At 52.0% G+C, this 20720-nt stretch overlaps 1 protein-coding gene across 1 annotated transcript in view; it reads right to left on the bottom strand.

Moving 5' to 3' along the window:
- Rhpn2 (rhophilin Rho GTPase binding protein 2) overlaps positions 1-20720 on the bottom strand; it is a 56026-nt gene that overhangs the window by 1475 nt on the left and 33831 nt on the right. The window contains exons 7-14 of the mRNA XM_051162190.1: positions 19614-19780; positions 14862-15049; positions 14250-14406; positions 11414-11533; positions 9949-10143; positions 6249-6325; positions 5659-5805; positions 5119-5274 (exon numbers count right to left, since the gene is read on the bottom strand). Coding sequence (XP_051018147.1) covers positions 5119-5274; positions 5659-5805; positions 6249-6325; positions 9949-10143; positions 11414-11533; positions 14250-14406; positions 14862-15049; positions 19614-19780 — 1207 coding nt within the window. The remainder of the gene's footprint in view (positions 1-5118; positions 5275-5658; positions 5806-6248; positions 6326-9948; positions 10144-11413; positions 11534-14249; positions 14407-14861; positions 15050-19613; positions 19781-20720) is intronic.

The following is a 20720-nucleotide window of genomic DNA, read 5'->3' on the forward strand; positions in this document are numbered from 1 at the left end:
TCGAGCAACTTGGCTACTCTGGCTGGAATACAAACATGCTTTTAATCCCAGGAGACAGAGGCAAAGAGATCTCTGAGTTCAAGACCAGCCCGGTATAGAGCAAGTTTCAGGTAAAGAAAAGCTTAGGTCCAGGCGTGGTGGTACATGCCTTTCATCACAGCACTCAGGAGACAGAAGCAGGTGGATCTCTGAGTTCTAGTCAGGGCTAGTTCAGCTGAGTCAGGGAGTTGGGAGGCTGTGCAGTGGAGTTGAGTTGGTAGCTGTTCAGTTCGTGGAATTCAGAGGCAGTTTTTACTGGTAGTTTTACAGAGAGAGGGAGGGAGAGGGAGGGATGGAGGGAGGGAGGGAGGGAGGGAGAGAGAGATATCGAAGACAGAACAAACTAGACACAGGTGAAGCCAGAACAAGCCAGAGGATGAGAAAGAGCCAGAAGATTAGAAAAGATTACTAGGGCTGGAGAGCTGGCTCAGTAGTTAAGAGCCCTGTCTGCTCTTCCAAAGGTCCTGAGTTCAATTCCCAGCAACCACCTATACTGAGATCTGGTACCCTTTTCTGGCATGCAAGCTCACATGCAGGTAGAACACTGTATAAATAATAAATAAATAAATCTGAAGAAGAAGAAGAAGAAGAAGAAGAAGAAGAAGAAGAAGAAGAAGAAGGAGAAGAAGAAGAAGAAGAAAGAAAAGATTACTAGAGTTAGTTTGAGGCCAAGCAGAACAATTCAGCTTGGAGCAGAGTTTGAGCCAGATGGCTGAGTTGAACCAGCCAGCAAGAGCTCAGAAAGGACTAGAAAGGTGAGTTTACTCAGCAGTTAAATCTCAGAGCCTGAAAATATTCTAGGCCTAGATTAGATTGTACAGAGGCTAGAAGCTTCCAGGGCTAGGCCTCGCTTAGCAGACAGAGGCAGTAAGCCTCCAAGATGACAGTTACCTCAGGCAAATAAAAGATACTTTTACAAATGCCTCCATAAGATCTGGCTGTAGGCAAGCCTGTAAGGGCATTTTCTTTTTTTAAGATTTATTTATTTATTTATTATGTATACAGTGTATATCAGATCACATTATAGATGGTTGTGAGCCACCATGTGGTTGCTGGGAATTGAACTCATGACCTCTGGAAGAGCAGTCAGTGCTCTTAACCACTGAGACATCTCTCTAGCCTCGTAAGGGCATTTTCTTAATTAGTAATTGATGAGGAAGGGCCCAGCCCACTGAGGACGGTGCCATCCTGGGCTGGTGGTCCTGGGTCTATAGGAAAGCAGGCTGAGCAGGCCAGGGGGAGCAAGCCAATAAGCAGCGGCCCTCCATGGCCTCTGCATCAGCTCCTGCCCGGCTTGAGTCCCATCCACTTTGCCTTCACTGGTTTTGACGGTGAGCTGAGACGTAACATGGATCTATGAGCGAAATAAAATAAACCCTATCCTCCCCAAGTTGCTTTCTGGTCACAACGTCTCATCCCAGACACAGCAACTCTAACTAGGACACCTTGGAATCTGGTAATTTGGGGTCAAGATCCTCTCTTTCCTAGAAGGCATGGGGGGGGGTACAGTATCACAAAAAACAATGACACCAAAATCTCGGAGGCAGATTCTAGCACTTGGAGCATCTCCCCGCTTCATCGGCTTTGAGTCTGCCTGATAACTGCTTTCTCACACGCATTGACAGCGCTCTTATCCTCTGGCGGGATGCCAACTCCGGTTAAATTCCACCCCCTGCCTGCCTGCCTCCCGTCCCCCCCCCCCCCCCCATCCTTCAAACAGCTCCAAAGGGCTTGAGGGTATTTCCCAAACTGACTGGTTTCCCTGACCCAGGGGCTCCGAATGACCTTTAACCCGGCGCTCCTGTCTTTTTTTCTGGGCCCACCAGCCCACTGCTCCTGTTCAAATCCTCTCTGCTCACCTCCAACCAGTCAACACATATACCCTCTGGAGAGCCTCGGCCCCACAAGCAACTGTGCGGGCCTCAAATAGCAGGCCCTCCCTCTGCCTGGCTTCTGCCCCATCTCCTCCAGGTACCAGGCCATGCCCTGCTTCCCTCCCTCACAGACTATTCCTAACAGACACGGGCTCACTCTGCTATCCATGCATGTCTCCGTGCACCCCCCCCCCACAGCCACATTCTTTGAGATGTTTCGCTAACCCTTCCCCCCCAGCCCCCAATCCTTCTCCCACCCCCTCAGCCCCCTCCAACCCTCCAACCCCCCTCCAACCCTTCCCCATCCCACAGCCACATTCTTTGAGATGCTTGCTAACCCTTCCCCCCTCCGCCCAGCCCCCCCCACTTCAACCCCCCCAACTCCCCTCCACCCCTCCCCCCGTCCCACAGCCACATTCTTTGAGATGCTTCGCTAACCCTTCCCCCCACCCCCCCACTACTCCTCCATCCCCCCCCACCCCCCCCCACCCCGTCCCAGGACCATGCCAGGGTCTGCTTCTTTTCTCCACTCTTTCTGATGTTCAGGCCAAGCGCGCTCCCTTCCCTGCTGCCGACTCCCCAGTGCGAGGTCTAACTCCTAAAACCTGCTGCCAAGGACATCAAGGTCCAGAGAGGGTGTCCAACTAGCAGAAGTCACACAGCCAGTTGACAGTAGGGGGGGTTTATTTCAGCTCTGCATTCCACTGTGTCAGCAGTTTATAAGCTGTGCCCCAGGGAGGAGCAAGGATTCCCCACCAGCCAAGACAAAGCGTGGCAGTGAGTGAGGGACTCAAGTGGGCACAGCCCTTCATTTGTTCTCACCACTGACGGATCTGCTTTCATCACCGGGGAAGGAACCCAGGACAAGCTAAGCAAGCACTACATACTGAGCCGCATGCCCAGAGCTCTCGGTTTAATTTTGTTTTTGAAGAAAGGTCAGTTAAAAAAAAAACCCAGCGTTCAAGGGCTGCAGAGACGGCGGTGTGTGTGTACGCGCGCGCGTGTGTGCATGCTAAGAGCACCTGCTGCTCTCCCAGAGGACCTGCGCTCAGTTCCCAGCACCCAGGGAAGAAGGCACACAACTGAGACTCAAGCTCCGAGGGATCTGCCACTCCTGCCACCGAGTACCTGCACTCATGTGTGTTGTACAAGCCCAGATGGGGACACACACCTACCTGTAATCAGAATTAATAACCAGAAACCGTTTTAAAGTAAACAGTGGTGTCACACGCCATTATCTGACATCCCCCTTGGCTACAAAGAATGACCATAAAAACCACGGTGTACAGCTATTATATAAAGCAATGGCTCTCCCGATGGGCTCTACGGGCCTTAGCTCCTCTAACTCACTGCGGTGCACTGAGACCCCAGGATACAGGTCCTGTCTCCCCTACTACCTTGAGCGATTCTTGGACTTACCCAAGGTCCCTGACTGGCTAAGGCTGTGTGCTGAGCGACTGCTTTTAAACCCATGCCCTGTTGGCCTGGTTCAAAGGCAGGGCAGGCGGCAGCAGAGGGGAACCTTTTGATCAGTCACTGGGGCTGAGCAAGCCCCGTGGCGTCCAGATTCCTGCGACCGGTCAAGACCATGCACAGCTGTCTGTCTATTCTCAGGCCAAGACCTTCCTGTTCCCTGCGGTGACTGGATTGCTCACGCACGCACGCACACACGCAGTCTACACCTGGCCAAATATTCACAGCCAACCCCCAGGCAGCAGATACCTTCTAAAACAAACATCAGACTACGTCAGTACCCTTCTGTGGAGATGACCGGCTTCCAACCTCCATCCACCCTTGTCACAAACCCCGCCTCACTCTCTGCCCCGCCCCGCTTCCTGCAATCCACTCTGGTCACAGCAGGCTTGCTTAAAGGGCTTCCTCTGTCCCTCGGGAACAGTCTGAGGTCCTGTTGGTGCCATGCTTAGCACACACCTTCTGATTTCCTTTCTTAACAATTATTTATTTATTATTTTACATGTATGGGTGCTTGCAATGTCCAAGGAGGCCAGGAGAGGGCGCCAAAAACAGTTACGAGCATGTGCTGGAGACTAAACACAGGTCCTCTCCCCCAGTAAAAGATGCTAGCTGCGGAGCCATCCCTTGCCAGCACATTCTTTCTTACGTTTCATCCATGGCGCTTTCCTTCTCATCACTCACACCTGGTTCAAGCTCTGTCAGCCTTGTACTCACTGCTGGACACTGGCACACGTTAGTCTTTTCCCCCCCAAATCACACACCTATACTTTGCTTTTTGTGCAGGCCTCACAGGGGTCCTTGACTTGACTGGGGAGAGACCCTAGGACCCTGGTCACTTTGGCTTTCTGTCCTACAGCAGAGTCTGTGGCCTTTCACAGTCTCCTACCTCACCACAAAGCCGGAACAAGGGGCCCACTGGGTCTGGACTTTCCAGCTCCTCAGTTGTGAACCGGATGGACCTCTCTGTTCCACAAGCAGTTTGCCTCGGGCCTGCTGTTACGGCTCAGAGTACTGTGGACAAAAGTTGTCACAGGGGGAATGGTCTAAGGTACTGTTGTTAAGTGTGGCAAAGTGCAGAAGGGAATGACACTTTGGTACACCGCTGCCGTCAGCGGGTAAATGGTCAAAGGCTCTGACTTCACACGCGACCTTACGGAAGCACCAGACTCTCCTAAGACCTCATGGGAAATGACTATTATGGTCTCTAAGCTCTTCCATGGAAATCAACCATTTGTTCAGTCTCCCTCCCTCCCTCTCTCTTCCTCCCTCCTTCTTTCTCTCCCTCCCTGTCTCTCCCTCCCTTTCTATCCCTCTCTCCCCTTCCCTCCCTCCCTCTCTCTCTCTCCCTCCTTCTTCCCCCCCTCCATCTTCTCCCCGCCCTCTGATCTGACACAGGATCTCACAGCGTACCCAGGAGGCCTCAACCTTGGCACCTCATGTCCTGGGTGACAGGGTGACAGGCATCCACTCCGCTCAGCTTTACCTCTGAGCACTTACATTGCATCACTCCTGGGATTAAACTGAATCGTCAGAAGCCAGTGAGCTAATTAGTGTTAGAGTAAACATGTCAGTTTTCAAGTTCTCTCTCTAACCCAGGGCAAGCGCAGCTCAGGATGATGCGCCAACAATAACTCGGAATGCCATGTCATCCAGGTGGGAGATAGGGGGCTGACAACTCCCACCGGCCTCCCCCACCCTGTTATCTGCCACCCGGGGTGTTTGCACTCACCATGGACGATGTGGAGTCCAGGAGGCTCACGACCTTCATCTCAATCTCCTCCGAGCCAAAGCTCTTGAGCAATTTCATAACCTCGCTCACCGTAAGCCACTTACAGTCCACGCCTTGAATGGAAACAATGTAATCTCCTTCCTTGGCTCCTGCCAGCTGGAAAGGGTTGTTTGAATAAATGTCAGGGATTGGTCAGACTCCAGGGACTGGTCCGGGTCTCGGTAGCCACTGTTTTAGTTTGTCATTTAATTTGTGCGCAAGTGCACTCGTGCCTGCGCCCAAGTGTGGTGCACCCATATGCTAATTAAGTGCCCCAGCACTGAGTCCTACATTTGTGTGAAGTTTACTACAGAAAGCAAAAAGTCATCCTGAGGGGTGGTGGAGGGTGTGAAGCTTCCAGAAGGCCTTTCACAGAGTCAGACCTTTGACACAGCCAAACCCCAAAACTCCATCACCCAGCTACCCGTGTCCAGGCCGATTGATCTGACTCCTCCACCCTCCCCCCGCCCCCAACCTACTACTGTGGACCCTCTAACTCACCGCAGCAGAGCACCGAGGATCCAGGAAGTGTACCTGGACTGGGGTGTTCCCTCGCAAAGTGAACCCCAAGTCCCCTTCCTCCACCGTGAAGTGAATGCCCCGAGGAGGCGTCCATCTCTTATTGGCCGAAAACACAGACAGGGGGCCCTTTAGGAGAGAGGGTCCTGAGGTGAAGGTTTGGAGACTGGCTGGACGGCTATGCAGGCCAGGCTGGCCTCAAACACATGAATTCGAGGGGTGGATATTCCCACTGCTGTTCACCCAGCCAGCCCCATCGCTGGGGCAGTATGAGCCAGTGCCATCATGTAAGAACAGTATTTATGCCAGGCATGGCAATTCATGCCTTTAGTTCCAGCACTCAGGGAGACAGAGGCAGTAATATCTCTATGAGTTTGAGGCTAGCCTGGTCTACATAGTGAGTTCCAGGACAGCTGGGGCTATATGGAGAAACCCTATCTCAAAAACAAACAAACAAACAAACAAAAAAAACCAATCAAACAAATAACCCCCAAAACAAAACACAATAATAAACAAAATAAAGAGGTTCAGAAGCCTTCAGGTAGTTTATATGAACTACGCGGTCAACATACCAGCTTCTGGAAGAAGTCTGTCACTGTCACTTTGGAGAACTGAGGGAAGGTTATTCCTGCCTCTCGCTCAGTTTTTGCTAGGAAAAAAAAAAAAAAAAAAAAAAAAAGATTATAAATTAGGGTGAGTGTGTATGTGTCCTGGAAAATAATTCTCGAAAACTCCAGTCTCAAGGCCTCCCTCGAAAGACACCAACCAAGTCCCTTTGGCTCAAACACACAGTAGCAAACCCCTCAGGCCTGGCCCAGGTCACCACTGGGGCACTTCCTAAGAGCCTTAAATCGGTTGCAGCTGGGAACAGGAAGGCCAGACACAACTCTGCCTTCTAGAAGCTTGTTCATATGCAGTGGTTCTCAACCCCCACAAGCCAAATGCTGAGCCCTCCTCATGTGTGGTGACCCCCCACCATAAAACTATTTCATCGCTATTTCTTTTTTATTTATTTATTTATTTATTTTTTATTTCATTGCTATTTCATAACTGTGATTTTGCCACCATTATGAGCCATGATGTAAATATCCCTGTTTTCAGATGATGGTCTTAGGGGACCCCTGTGAAAGGACTGCTCCATACCAAAAGGGTCACGACCCACAGGTTGAGAACTGCTGCTCTGGCAGAAAGCCACTCACCGAGGCAGGCTCCCTCCATTCACACAGGGACCCTACTAACAGGATACTGTCACAGTGGTAAAGCCACCTTGTGAGCCCCCTCTACCTCCTGGGCAGAGGGGAATCCAGCAGCTGAGGTGAGTCCTTGAGAGATATTTGTACTTCCACCTGATGTGGGGTCACCTGGGACAAGAACTTGAATCCCTAAGCATTTCCTCCTTGTTTGTATTTTTTCCTTGCTGGAGACGCCAACAAGTACACTGAGCCACACCCCAGCCCCTCACTGGGGGATTCTAGACAGGGGCTCTACCACTGAGCCACACCCCCAGCCCCTCACTGGGGGATTCTAGGCAGGGGCTCTAGCACTGAGCCACACCCCAGCCCCTGGCTGGGGGATTTTAGGCAGGGGCTCTAGCACTGAGCCACACCCCAGCCCCTCACTGGGGGATTCTAGGCAGGGGCTCTAGCACTGAGCCACACCCCAGCCCCTCACTGGGGGATTCTAGGCAGGGGCTCTACCACTGAGCCACACCCCAGCCCCTCACTGGGGCATTCTAAGTAGGGGCTATACCAGAGCTATACCCCAGCCCTCCACTGGGGGATTCTAGGCAGGGGCTCTACCACTGAGCCACACCCCCAGTCCCTCACTGGGGGGTTCTAGGCAGCGGCTCTACCACTGAGTTACACCTCCAGCCCCTCACTGGGGGATTCTAGGCAGGGACTCTACCACTGAGCCATACCCCCAGCCCCTCACAGGGGGATTCTAGGCAGGGGCTCTAGCACTGAGCCACACCCCAGCCCCTCACTGGGGGATTCTAGGCAGGGGCTCTAGCACTGGGCCACACCCCCAGCCCCTCACTGGGGCATTCTAGGCAGGGGCTCTACCACTGAGCCACACCCCAGCCCCTCACTGGGGGATTCTAGGCAGGGGCTCTACCACGGAGCCACACCCCAGTCCCTCACTGGGCGATTCTAGGCAGGGGCTCTACCACTGAGTTACACCTCCAGCCCCTCACTGGGGGATTCTATGCAGGGTCTCTCCCACTGAGCCACACCCCAGCCCCTCACTGGGGGATTCTAGGCAGGGGCTCTAGCACTGACCACACCCCAGACCCTCACTGGGGGATTCTAGGCAGGAGCTCTACCACTGAGTTACAACCCCAGCCCCTCACTGGGGGATTCTAGGCAGGGGCTCTACCACTGAGCCACACCCCCAGTGCTTCCTCTTCTCTAACAGGCACTATTAGCACCATCTTCAGTGCTAATACAAACAGGGCTATTGAGGCTAGCCAACCTCAGATGCTAACACTGATATGGAACAGGCCAGGATTCCGGCGTTAATAGGTCCCTCTAGGAGGGAACTCTAGAGGCCAAGAGCAAAGGTGTCAGGAACAGGGAAGGCGAGCTACTGTGATACATAATTTTAATTTTAATTTTTTTTTTGGGTCTCATACGCTGTTTCTGGTTCATGGCTCCTTCCCCACAGCAGGCTATAGAAACTAGAGCTTTTGGCCGGGCGTGGTGGCGCACGCCTTTAATCCCAGCACTCGGGAGGCAGAGGCGGGCATATCGCTGTGAGTTCGAGGCCAGCCTGGTCTACAAAGTGAGTCCAGGGCAGTCAAGGCTACACAGAGAAACCCTGTCTCGAAAAACAAAACAAAACAAAAAACCCAGAAACTAGAGCTTCTCTCCTCCCAGGCAATCATGAAAACTCTAATCCTTCTGTCTAGGGTCAGACCACAGGAACTCTGACAGATGCTTGTGCCATAGCAGGTCACGAGGGGGTCCTGCAGAGGCTCCCACATTCCCAGCTTGACCAGGGTTTTCCTCTACATCCTCAGGAGGGCCCCAACTCAATTGGATTACCCTTTACTTCTAATCTTTAATTTCTAAAAACAAGAGGGTAAAACAAACAAAAATCCTTACTGTAAAGCAACCTATCTAGTGAGGTCCTGCAGAGAGACACACTACCATTCCCCAGCAGAGCAGTGACTGTCACCTCAACACTACAGTGAGTGACACCTGGGACATGTTTACAAATGTTGGGGCTATAAAAATGAAAGAGCAAGTTCAAAGGTAGAAACAGACACACATTTGGCTTGCAAGCTAGGGAGGCAGGCAGAGGCAAAAGACGACTGACAGCGTAGAAGCTACAGGCAGGCCTGAGACCTCATGAGGAGGGGGAATACCAAACCAAATCAGAGAAAGGTCTGGAGGGTGGGCTGGACAAGAAGAGTCAGCAGAGGGCAGAGCAAAGCAGAGGAGGGGGAGCAGAACAGCAGGAACCACAATGCCAAGGAAAGCACAGGAGAAGAGGCAAGACTGAGGGGAGGCGGGGACTGAGGGGAGACTGGGACTGAGGGAGGCGGGGACTGAGGGGAGGAGGGGACTGAGGGAGGCGGGGACTGAGGGGAGGGAGGACTGTGGGGAGGCGGGGACTGAGGGGAGGGAAGACTGAGGGGAGGCGGGGACTGGAGGAGGCGGGGACTGAGGGGAGCGGGGACTGAGGGAGGGAGGACTGGGGGAGGCGGGGACTAAGGGGAGGCAGGACTGAGAGGAGGCGGGACTGAGGGGAGGCGGGACTGAGAAGAGGCGGGGACTGGCGGAAGCGGGGACTTAGAGGAGGGAGGACTGAGGGGAGGCGGGGACTGAGGGGAGGCGGGGACTGGGGGAGGTAGGGACTGAGGGGAGGGAGGACTCAGGGGAGGCTAGGACTAAGGGGAGGCGGGACTGAGGAGGCGGGGACTGAGGGTGACAGTGATGCTCTGATGGGAAAGTAGGAAGAAAAGGTGAAAAGGGTAAGAGCAGGACTTGCCAACCCGACCCCCACCTTGGTAGAAATAAGTATTTTTCTATACTGCTGACCATGAATTTACCTCAATCTTCCTGCCTCACCTCCTCAATGCTGGAATGACAGGTATACCACCACATCCAACTGAGGAGTAGCACTAAGTCCCTCCCCAATCCAGTCCTCAGGCCCCTGGGCGGCCAGGCCCAGTGAGCCCTGCCAGATGGCCAAATAAATACAGGCTTGTGTAGCTGTGGTGTGACACCACCAGCACCCACACCCCGCAGGTGCTAGCCAGCCACTCACGAAGGACGTCTGGAGCGTCAATCAAGTTCAGAAGATCGTCATCCTCTTGGTGCTGGGTGTACTTGAGCTGAGTGCGCTGATGGGCAGCGGACAGCACGTCCCGGAGCACCTGGATGTCACGCACCTTCTTGCACAGGTTGGCCTCCCTCAGCGACTCCTCATGGTAGCCGATGGCTCGGTGCAGATGTCCTTTACCTGCAGACAGAAACATCTCCCAGACCAAGAAAGGCTTTCTGATTGAGTAACTTAAAAAACAAAACAAAACAAAACAAAACAAAACAAAAAACCAATCCTATCCGGGAGCCTGTAATCCCAGCACTTGGGAGGCAGAGGCACACAGATCTCTGTGAGTTTGAGGCTAGCCTGGTCTACAAATCGACTCCAAGACAGCAAAAGCTACACAAAGAAACTCTCTTGAAAATATAAAACAAGCGGGGCTGGAGAGATGGCTCAGAGGTTAAGAGCACTGCTTGCTCTTCCAAAGGTCCTGAGTTCAATACCCAGCAACCACATGGTGGCTCACAACCATCTATAATGAGATCTGGTACCCTCTTCTGGCCTGCAGGTGTACATGCAGGCAAAACGCTGTGGACCTAATAAATAAATAAATATTAAAAAAAGAAAATATAAAACATCAAATTCTGCCCTCCCTCTCTCTGTGTGTGTGTGTGTGTATGTGTGTGTGTGTTTGATGAGGTAAATTTTCTTCTTTTTGGTGGTGGTAGGCGGAGGGGTGCGTTCTCAAATATCTCCAGCTGGCATCAAACTTACTATGTAGCCAAAGCTGACCTTGACCTTTCGATCCTCCTGCCTCCATCTCCCCACAGGCATGCTCTACCCCACCCAGGGCTGCGGGCATGCTAGGCGAGGCTCTGCCAACCCAACAGCTAGGTTAACTGTTGAGCAGAGCTCTGAAGTGAATGAAGCAGCAGCCTTGAGGCTACGTTGACAGGAGAATGTTCCTGAAAGAAAAACAAGCGCCGAGGCCCTGGGGCAGGAGCATAGCCAGGTCTTCAAGGAAGATGGATTATGAGTGGAGAGAGAGGGTACACAGAAAGGTAAGACAGGCTAGAGCAAGGACCAGATCTCTCCTGATCATAAGCATGCTGGGAGGGCCAGAGAAGAGCCTGTCAGGGTGAGAGCACAGGACTAAGGGAGGCGAGGGGCGGGGAGGAGACACGAGATAGGAGCAGAAGGGCCGGGAGGGAAGAGGACCAACAACAGTTTCCACAGCAGTGTGATAGAGGGCCAACCAAGGACAGACACAGGCTTATGAGGTAGCTAAGGACCTAGTAGCTCAGGAAAGCCCTCTGCAGCTAGGGCTGGCCCACATAATTCCTCAATGCTGGGTGGTCTACCCCTCCCCACCCCCCACCCCCGGGTCCTCTCTCGGCGCCCCGCCTTGGGGCTGCTTGTGAGCTGAGGAGTGCACAGCAGCGCCCAGCCCCAGGACAGGACTACCCACCCAGCAGCACGCGCTGCCCAGCGTTCTTCAGCGTGGCCAGAGGCGTCATCCCTTCTGGCATGTGGTCGTAGAGCTGGGAGAGACACTTCTCCTGATGGTCCTCGTCTGAGCCTGGCTTCACTGCAAAGACAGCTCCAGGTTACACTCTCTCGCTCTGGAGGCAGCGCCCCAGACCCGGCTTCTATATTAACAATGTCATTAGGTTTTGTTTGTTGTTGTTGTTTTGGTTTTGTGTGTGTGTGTGTGTGTGTGTGTGTGTGTGTGTGTGGTTTTTCGAGACAGGGTCTCTCTGTGTAGCCTTGGCTGTCCTGGACTCGCTTTGTAGATAAACCAGGCTGGCTTCAAACTCAGAGCGATCCCATCTGCCTGCTTCTGCCTCCGAGTGCTGGGATTAAAGGAGTGCGCCACCCCGCAGAGCATCACCAAGCTATTTTTGGCTCCAGGGCAGAGCCTAGGCTAACAGGTCCCGCACGCCTTTGCTACCAAGGGGATAGCCACAAACCAGGGGTTCAGGATTTGACCCTGGACCAATCTCCTCTACTTGGCCCTCCTAGTTGAACATAGCATGGAACCTTCTGGAACAGCTCTGAGCTGGTGATGGCTCCCTCATCTGCACTACCCTAGGGGCTGCCACAGCTCCCTATAAGCCTCCCTCTGTATTTCTTCCTCCCTGACAAAAAGTCATTTTTGTTTGTTTGGGAGAGAGGGTCTCTAGTCCTCAGGCTGGCCTGACACTGACTATGCAGTTGAGGAGAACCCTCACTTCTGATCTTCCTGCCTCTGTGAGGGTTCTGGGCCTGTACTGAGCCCAGGGCTTCCTGCACAGTAGGCAAGCGGCCTAACTACTGAGCCCCATACCCAGCCCGTACGAGGGTGGTACTGACTGTGGCGATGCGATGCCTGGGAGGGGAATATCCCCCAGCCCCACAAGGTTTAAAACACCAAAATGAGGCCGGGTGGTGGTGGCGCACGCCTTTAATCCCAGCACTCGGGAGGCAGAGGCAAGCGGATCTCTGTGAGTTCGAGGCCAGCCTGGTCTACAAAGCAAGTCCAGGACAGCCAGGGCTACACAGAGAAACCCTGTCTCGAAAAACCCAAAATAAAACAAAACAAAAAACACCAAAATGAAGGAATAAAGTAGCATGGGTGCTTTCTACACAGCAGTGACAGGCTGAGGCAAGGACTGCAAGCCTACAGCCAGCCTAGGATACGTGGCAGAACACTATTCAAACGGAAGAAAAAAAAAAAAAAAAAAAAAAAAAAAAAAAAACCCACAGTGAGGAAGACACCAATCGTTTTCAAACTGGACTTCGTGAGGTCTCAGTACAGACTATCTATGCAATCCCTGTTTTAATGTACGGTCTTGTTTTCTGTTTTTGGATTTAATTAATTAGAGGAATTAAAATAAACACTACTGAGAAAGGCCCTGTAGTCCATCCCCCATAACTGCCAAAATAAAAAATAAAAAACAAGCCAGGTGTGGTGGCCCACATCTTTAATCCCAGTACTTGGGAGGCAGAGGCAGGTGGATCTCTGAGTTTGAGGCCAGTCTGGTCTATAGAACAAGTTCCAGATGGGTTACACAGAGAACCCCTGTCTTAAAAAAAAAAATAAAAAAAATTAAAAAAAAAAATAATAAAAGTAATAATAAACATAATAATAAATTTAAATTATATTATTAAATTAAAATTAAATAAATTAAATAAAATTAAAATAATTTCTTATTTTATTAATAAAATAAAAATTAAAAATAATTGGGGCAGGAGAGATGGCTCAGTGGTTGAGCGTAAACTGTTCTGTAGGGGACACCAGTTCAGTTCCCAGCATCCACACCAAGCAGCTCCCAACCACTTATCCTCCAGCTCCAGGGCATGCAACACCCTCTTCTGGCCTCTGTCGGTACTGCATGCATATGCACACACTCATGTACACACTCGCACAGATGTTCCGTGGATGTTTGAAAACACTCCCCATAGGCTCATATATCTGCCTGGTTGGTCCCCAGTTGAACTGTTTGGGAAGGGTTAGGAGGTGTGGCCTTGTTGGAGGAGGTGTGTCACTGGGTGTGGTCTTTGAGGTTTCTAAAGCCCACACTAGGCCCTGTGTTTCTCTTTCTCTCTGGCAGCTGCCTATGGATCAGAATAAAGCTTTCGGTTACTCCTCTAGCACCATGCCTGCCTCCTGCCATGCTCCCTGGCATGACGGCCACGAACGAACCCTCTGAAACTGTCAGCAAGGTCTCAAATGCTTGGTCATGGTATCCCCTGGCAGCAATAGTAGCTCAGACAGCATACATTAAAATTAAAAGTAGCCGGGCGTGGTGGCACACACCTTTAATCCCAGCACTTGGGAGGCAGAGGCGGATCGCTGTGAGTTCAAGGCCAGCCTGGTCTACAAAGTGAGTCCAGGACAGCCAAAAAAATCAAAATCTCGAAAACCAAAAACAAAACAAAACAAATAAAATTAAAAGTAAATATTAAAAAATAAATTTTAAGCCAGACATGGTTGTGCATGTCTTCAATTACATCACTTGGAAATACAGAGGCAGGTGGATTCCTGAGTTGGAGGCCAGCATGGTCTATGTAATTGAGACCCTGTTTTGACAAAACAAAACAAAAACTTTAGAAAGGAAAATCCTTTAAAATCCTATTTGTCCCCCGACTCCCTTTAGCGTCAGCCCTGAATTCCACAGGCCTGTGTGATAGCCACTTGGGTCAACGTGGCCTTTCCACCTGTGCCTTTGTGGTGGGCATATGTCCAAGGCAGGAAGGCTGCTGCCACCCAGGTCAGCATCCCCCAAAGGTAGCAAGCCCATAGTCCTGAGCCTGAGCCTTACGCTGGTGGTCGATGAGGAGGGTGGCCGCGAAGTAGTGAGCCAGGGCCCCATAGTGGTGGGTCTTCACGTAGGCCACGCTGGCCCACGAATACGGAACATTTTCTTTCACCGGCTCCTGGCTCATGGCTGCATGAAGTTGCCGGTAGGCCTCTGCCACCTGGAACAGAAGGAAGATGGGCAAGGAGAGCCTGGCACGGGGCGGGACTGGAGAGGAGGCCCTCCCAAGCTTGGCTGCAGAGAAAGAGTCCTTTCTTCTAAAGCCAAGTCCCCTGCTGGAGAATGCTCCAGAGTGTGGGCACACAGCCGAGAGCGAGTGTCGTCCGTCCCCCCCCCCCCCGTCCCCCCCCCCTCCCCCGTCAGCAGCAGCGCTAACAGAGCATCAAGCAACTGTCATTAGGCTGCTTTTTCGGCTAAGCTGCTGATGGGTTCGGTGATCCGTATCAGAAACACTGGGACCTGCCAAGTAAACGCAGGCCAGCGGCCTCAGGGCGGCGCTGGCACATGGCTCCAGCTGCGGGGTGAGCTGCCGCTGAGTCCCGCCCCTGCTCCTCCCGGCATCTGTCCCAGGGGATCCCGCCCACCCGGAAGACACAGGAGCTAAGATGCCTTTACCTTGGCGGCCTCCTGAGCCACCTTTACCAGCACGAAGAACTCATTCTGGATCCCCGGGAGGCAGACTTTCTCAAACACGCTTTCTTGGGCTTGGGCGAGCATCATTTTGACCAGCACGCTGAGCATAGCAGGGCTCATGTCGTAACTTGGAGTGTGAGTGAAAGTCTCTTTCAGGTAGTTTAAGACCCCTAGGAGCAGAATTTGTGGCTCATTAGTAGGAAGCCACACTTATTTTATTATGCTGCTGGAGAGAAGGAAGAAAGAAAATACGACTGGGGTTGGTGGTGTCACTCACAAATGAGTGCTTACGTAGCGCGCAGGAAGCCCTGAGTTGAAGCCACCGGCTGTCTGTCTGTCTGTCTGTCTGTCTACCATCTATCTAATGTGCACATACACTTTATATACATATTTATATTATATATGCACACATATACACACACACACACATATATACATGGCAGGCACCTATCATCCATTAAAAAACCTGTATTTGCCAGGCGTGGTGGTACACATCTTTAATCCCAGCACTAGGGAAGCTAAAGCAGGAGGACGGAGAGTTCAAGAACATTCTGGACAACATAGCCGGACTCTGACCCTCTGCTGTCGTGCTATCTAGCCACTGCGCTCCTTTGTGCAGACTTCAATAACTGTACAAAAGACCTGTCTGCTTCCTGGGGCACCCACGCTCACTGCAGCGCTAGTCACAGCAGCCAACTGACAGACCGACCGCTCCAAATGCCCACGGAATGGTTAACAGGTGATCGCAGTATCTACACACACACACACACACACACACACACACACACACACACACACACACACACACACCCTTAAGAGGACTGAGGGATGGGGCTAGAGAGTTGGCTCAGTGGTTAAGGGCACCATCTGCTCTTCCAAAGGTCCCGGGTTCAATTCCCAGCACCCACATGGCAGCTCACAACTGTCTGTAACTCCGAGATCTGATACCCTCACACCAATGCACATAAATTTAAAAATTAAATAAAAATATTTTTAAAAAAGAGGACTGAGGGAGGGGCTGGAGGTATAGCTCAGGGGTAGAGTGTGTGCGTACAATGCGAGAGGCCCCGGGTTCAATCCCCCAGAACCACAAGTAAAATGAAGAATGAGCCGGCTGTAGTGGCCTTTCATACTAGCACTCCTCCCAAGTGCGGGAAGGGATCTCTGTGAGGTCCAGGCCAGTCAGCTCTCAAGACAGTGGAATGAAAACCCTAATCCTGCCGTGTGGACAAACGTGAATGAAGACTTTATGCCAGCTACAATAAGCCAGCCACAGAGCGAAAGATGGTACAGGATTCCATTTGGTGAGGTTCCTGGAACGGTCCAACTCAGAAGTCACTAGGAGCCGCAGGAACAAGGGAAGTGGCACCACAGTCTAACAGGTACAGAGGTGCTGGGTGTGGTGACACATCCCCGCAGTACCAGCACATGAGAGTGAAGTAGAGGGTCAGATGACCCTGTCTTTTTTTCTTTTCTTTTTTCCCCTCTCCCTTGGTATTTATTTCCAGACAGGGTTTCTCTTTGTAGTTCTGGCTGTCCTGGACTCACTTTTTGTTTTTTTTTCCAGACAGGGTCTCTCTGTGTAGCCTTGGCTGTCCTGGACTCACTTTGTAGACCAGGCTGGCCTCGAACTCACAGCGATCCGCCTACCTCTGCCTCCCGAGTGCTGGGATTAAGGGCGTGCGCCTCCACCGCCCAGCCCTGGACTCACTTTGTAGATCAGGCTGGCCTCAAACTCAGATAGATCCGCCTGCCTCTGCCTCCCAGAGCGCTAAGATTACAGGCGTGCACCACAGCACTGGCTTGACCATGTCTACATTGGTGCATAAAAGCAGGAATGAAGAGGGCTGAGCGCAGTGTGCGTGATGGGGCCGCAGTGTGCGTGATGGGGCCACAGTGTGCGTGATGAGGCCGTGCTGTGGCTGGAGGGCGGTGAGGCACTTAACGGGGCTGAGCTGCGCACTTAGAAATGGTCACCGTGGTGATTGTACCTCACGCCTGTTTACCTCAGTAAGAAATAGTTCAAACTGAGATATATGACAGCTATACCGTGCCACAATTTTTTTAAATTGGATTCTCTTCGAAGTCATTTGCATATGCACGAAGCAAGGGAAGCAGCTGGTTCTCTCTTGTTTCTGTCCCACCTGGGAAATTCCATCCATGACTGGGCATGTGGTGGAAAAAAAAAAAAAAAAAAAAAGGCGGTGGAGTGAGTGAGGGATGCTGGGCACCCTGCGGATGCCTCCGATGGACGTGCCCATGCTACCACCCTCAGCTACCTCCTGACACTTAGGACAGGACAGCTTACATCCCACCTGACTGGTTCCTCTGGTTCTGTTGCCCTGGAAGAGGATGGTGTGAGCTCCGGGCTGCTAGCCCCCCTTCCTTCCTCCATCCCAGACTGGCCTGGTACTAAAGTTTTGTTTGTGTTTCTGAAGCCCTGGAGGCAGGTCACAAAGTCTGACTCCCTGAGATTCCTCAGAAGCCACAATGAAATAAACCTGCGATCCCAACCAGCCAGAGGCGGCGAGTTCGAGGCCAGACTGAGCTAAACAGTAACACGACTATGATGCCTCCAGGAGTCAAAATGGCAGAGCTGTGGCACTTCTTGGGATGCAGAGTGGCATCTCCTGGCCGGCTCACGGGAACAGGAAGTGAAGAGCACAGAGGGCAAGGGGATGCTAAGCTGTCATTCAGGAGGCAGAGGCATGATGACCTCCTCAAGTTCAAAGTCAGCCTGGCTGACATAGTGAGTTAAGGGGCATCTTGGATTATCTAGTAACAACCAATCTCAAAGGCCGGGTGTGGTGGCACACGCCTTTAATCCCAGCACTTGGGAGGCAGAGGCAGGTGGATCGCTGTGAGTTCGAGGCCAGCCTGGTCTACAAAATGAGTCTAAGACAGCCAAGGCTACACAGAGAAACCCTGTCTCGAAGAACCAAAAAAAAAAAAAAAAAAAAAAGCGATCAGACTGGCGGCTTGGAGAGTCACACGGCAGTCTGGCCTCCAACTGCTGCTGTCACCCTCCATGCTCAAGCCCACTCTGCTGCAGACACAGGGTCCTGCCAGGAGGGAGACGCACAGAACCCTCTGATGCCTCAGTCAGGTTTTCTTCTTTGACTCTGATCCTGGTTCATACCAGGTGGAGCTGCAGGGGTGATGAAGTTTAAAATGGGGGAGGAGGGGGCGAGGACACAGGAGGAGGGGGCGGGGACACAGGAGGAGGGGGGCGGGGACACAGGAGGAGGGGGCGTGGACACAAGCTGACTGTGAGGACACGCATCTCTCATCTTGGCACTTGGGCTGAGGCAGGAGGACCCCAAGTTCCAGGCCACACCCCTGCCCCAGCACCATAGAAAAGAGCATCTGGGAGGGCTCTCGGCAATCTGGGAGAGTGACAGTGGCAGCAGGCTCCTGGTACACACGGTACCTGACACGGTGCTGAAATCAGCAGCCGCAGGCTTCGCAAACGTGGCAGGATTAGGCATAACACAAAAGCGCAGATAATAACAGTAATTCTCTTTATCTGAGGTTCGGCTCTGTTCCAGCTCAGTTACCTTCAGCCAACTGTAATACGATAATATTGCATGGAAATTTCCAGAAACAAGCAATTCATAGCATTTCTCCCACTGAATTGTTATCACTGCTCTGTTTTATGGGGAGCTGTTAATCTTTGACTATGTCCCATCTATTGTAGATGCGGACAATATACGCGAATTTTTTTCTTGGTCTTTCCTTCCAACTCCTTTCCCCATTCCTTTCATTTACCTGCAGTACCACAGGGCAAACTGGAACCTCTCACATGATGGGCAAGTGTCCTACCCCTGAACTACACCCCCCACCTGCACACAGGCTCCAGGACTGCTTGCAGTGTCACACATGCGTGTCTCGGAACACGTCCCCTTACGGATAGATGGCCACGCTGACTGATATAGCAATAACTAATAGGAAATTCTAAAGGCCACATCTCCACTAGTTAGGGCAAGTTACTGTACTCTCGCCACCAGAGCCACTCACCTGGAAAAGATTAACCATTAACTACAAGCCTCGCCATGTACATGAGCCCTACTGGGCAGAGACCACATGTTGCCAACCACGAAGTAACTCTCCAGACCAAGAAACGACACAGCCGTTCCTTCCTCCTTTATGTGCGTGACATAGAATGACCCTAGTGTCTCCCTCAAGCTAGTCAAGCTTTCTACCTCTGAGCCACCCCACTGCCCAGCCGCTCACTGGGGGATTCTAGGCAGGGGCTCTACCACTGAGCCACAACCCCAGGCCCTCACTGGGGGATTCTAGGCAGGGGCTCTACCACTGAGCCACACCCCACTCCCTCACTGGGGGATTCTAGGCAGGGGCTCTACCACTGAGCCACACCCCAGCCCCTCACTGGGGGATTCTAGGCAGGAGCTCTACCACTGAGCCACACCCCAGCCCCTCACTGGGGGATTCTAGGCAGGGGCTCTACCACTGAGCCACACCCCAGCCCCTCACTGGGGGATTCTAGGCAGGGGCTCTACCACTGAGCCACACCCCAGCCCCTCACTGGGGGATTCTGGGTAGCTGCTCTACCTCTGGAGCCACACCCCCAGTCCCCGCAAGACTTGTAAGGCATTGGTACTTGGTGGGTCTGCAGAGGACCCAGGCAAGACTTTTCAGCTAGGAACAGAACGAGCAATTCTTATGCTAGCAGGTGGCTCAAGACTGAACGGTGGCTGCCTGGAGGGCACGCACCTGCAGCTCTCTGGAAGGCATCCACAGCGCTCTCCAGCCCAGCCTGTGTCTGCCGGTTACAGCGGGTCCCAATCTGGGTGTACAGTGCCCCAATGTTGAAGAGAATGCTGGCCTTCTCCAGCAGCAGGTTCTGCTGGCTGACTGGAACCCCAGTGAGGGAGTCATACCTATGTAAAACAAAATATGCTCATGAATGCCACTTCTGGGCACCCAAGACAAAAAAACAAAACAAAACAAAAACCAAACCAAAACAAACAAAACAAACAAACAAAAAAACTGCACTTCTCACATGAAATTCAAAGACGCACAGGCAATCGAGCTTTTGTTTCCAAGCCAGACAACAAGTCTGGATCTATAGACCTCATGCCTGTCATCCCAGCACTCGGAAGGCTGAGGCAGGAGGATTGTGAACAGTCTGGGCTACCCAGCAAGAACCCATCTCAAGAAACCATCTTAGACTTTTTAAAATTTTTTTTAAAGATTGATTTATTTATCATGTATACAGTCTTCTGCCTGCTTGTACACTCGCACACCAGAAGAGGACACCAGATCTCATTATAGATGGTTGTGAGCCACCATGTGGTCGCTGGGAATTGAACTCAGGACCTTTGGAAGAGCTGCCAGTGCTCTTAACCTCTGAGCCATCTCTCCCACCCCTAGACTTTAAATTATCATGGAAGAGTCAAATCTTCTGCTTAAAAATCTTTCTGTGGTACGCATCTATAATCACAGCATTTGGGTTGCTGAGACTGGAGGCTCACAGCCAGTTTGAGGTCAGTTTAAGAAGGACTTGGGACTACACCGTGAAATCCCGTCCTTAAAAACAAAACAAAAATTCTGTTTCTCTTTGCTGTCATTGGGGTCAAACTCAATTTCAGCTCACACCCGCAGCCATGCCCAATGTAAGAAAGGAATCTTCTCAAAAAAACAAAACAAAACAAGTCTTTCTTCTCATTAGTTCCAGCTGAGAGCCCTGTTCCCCCCCCCCCCCCCCCCAGTGACAACGGGAACACACAGAAAAAAGGCCTCTTTTTCATGGTTCGTTTGTTCTGAGAAGCAAGAAGCCACAGTCGCTTGCTGGCTCTCCATCTCTGGGTCTTTCCACAA

This window comes from Acomys russatus, chromosome 19 (genome assembly GCF_903995435.1).
Source record: "Acomys russatus chromosome 19, mAcoRus1.1, whole genome shotgun sequence".
NCBI lineage: Eukaryota > Metazoa > Chordata > Mammalia > Rodentia > Muridae > Acomys > Acomys russatus.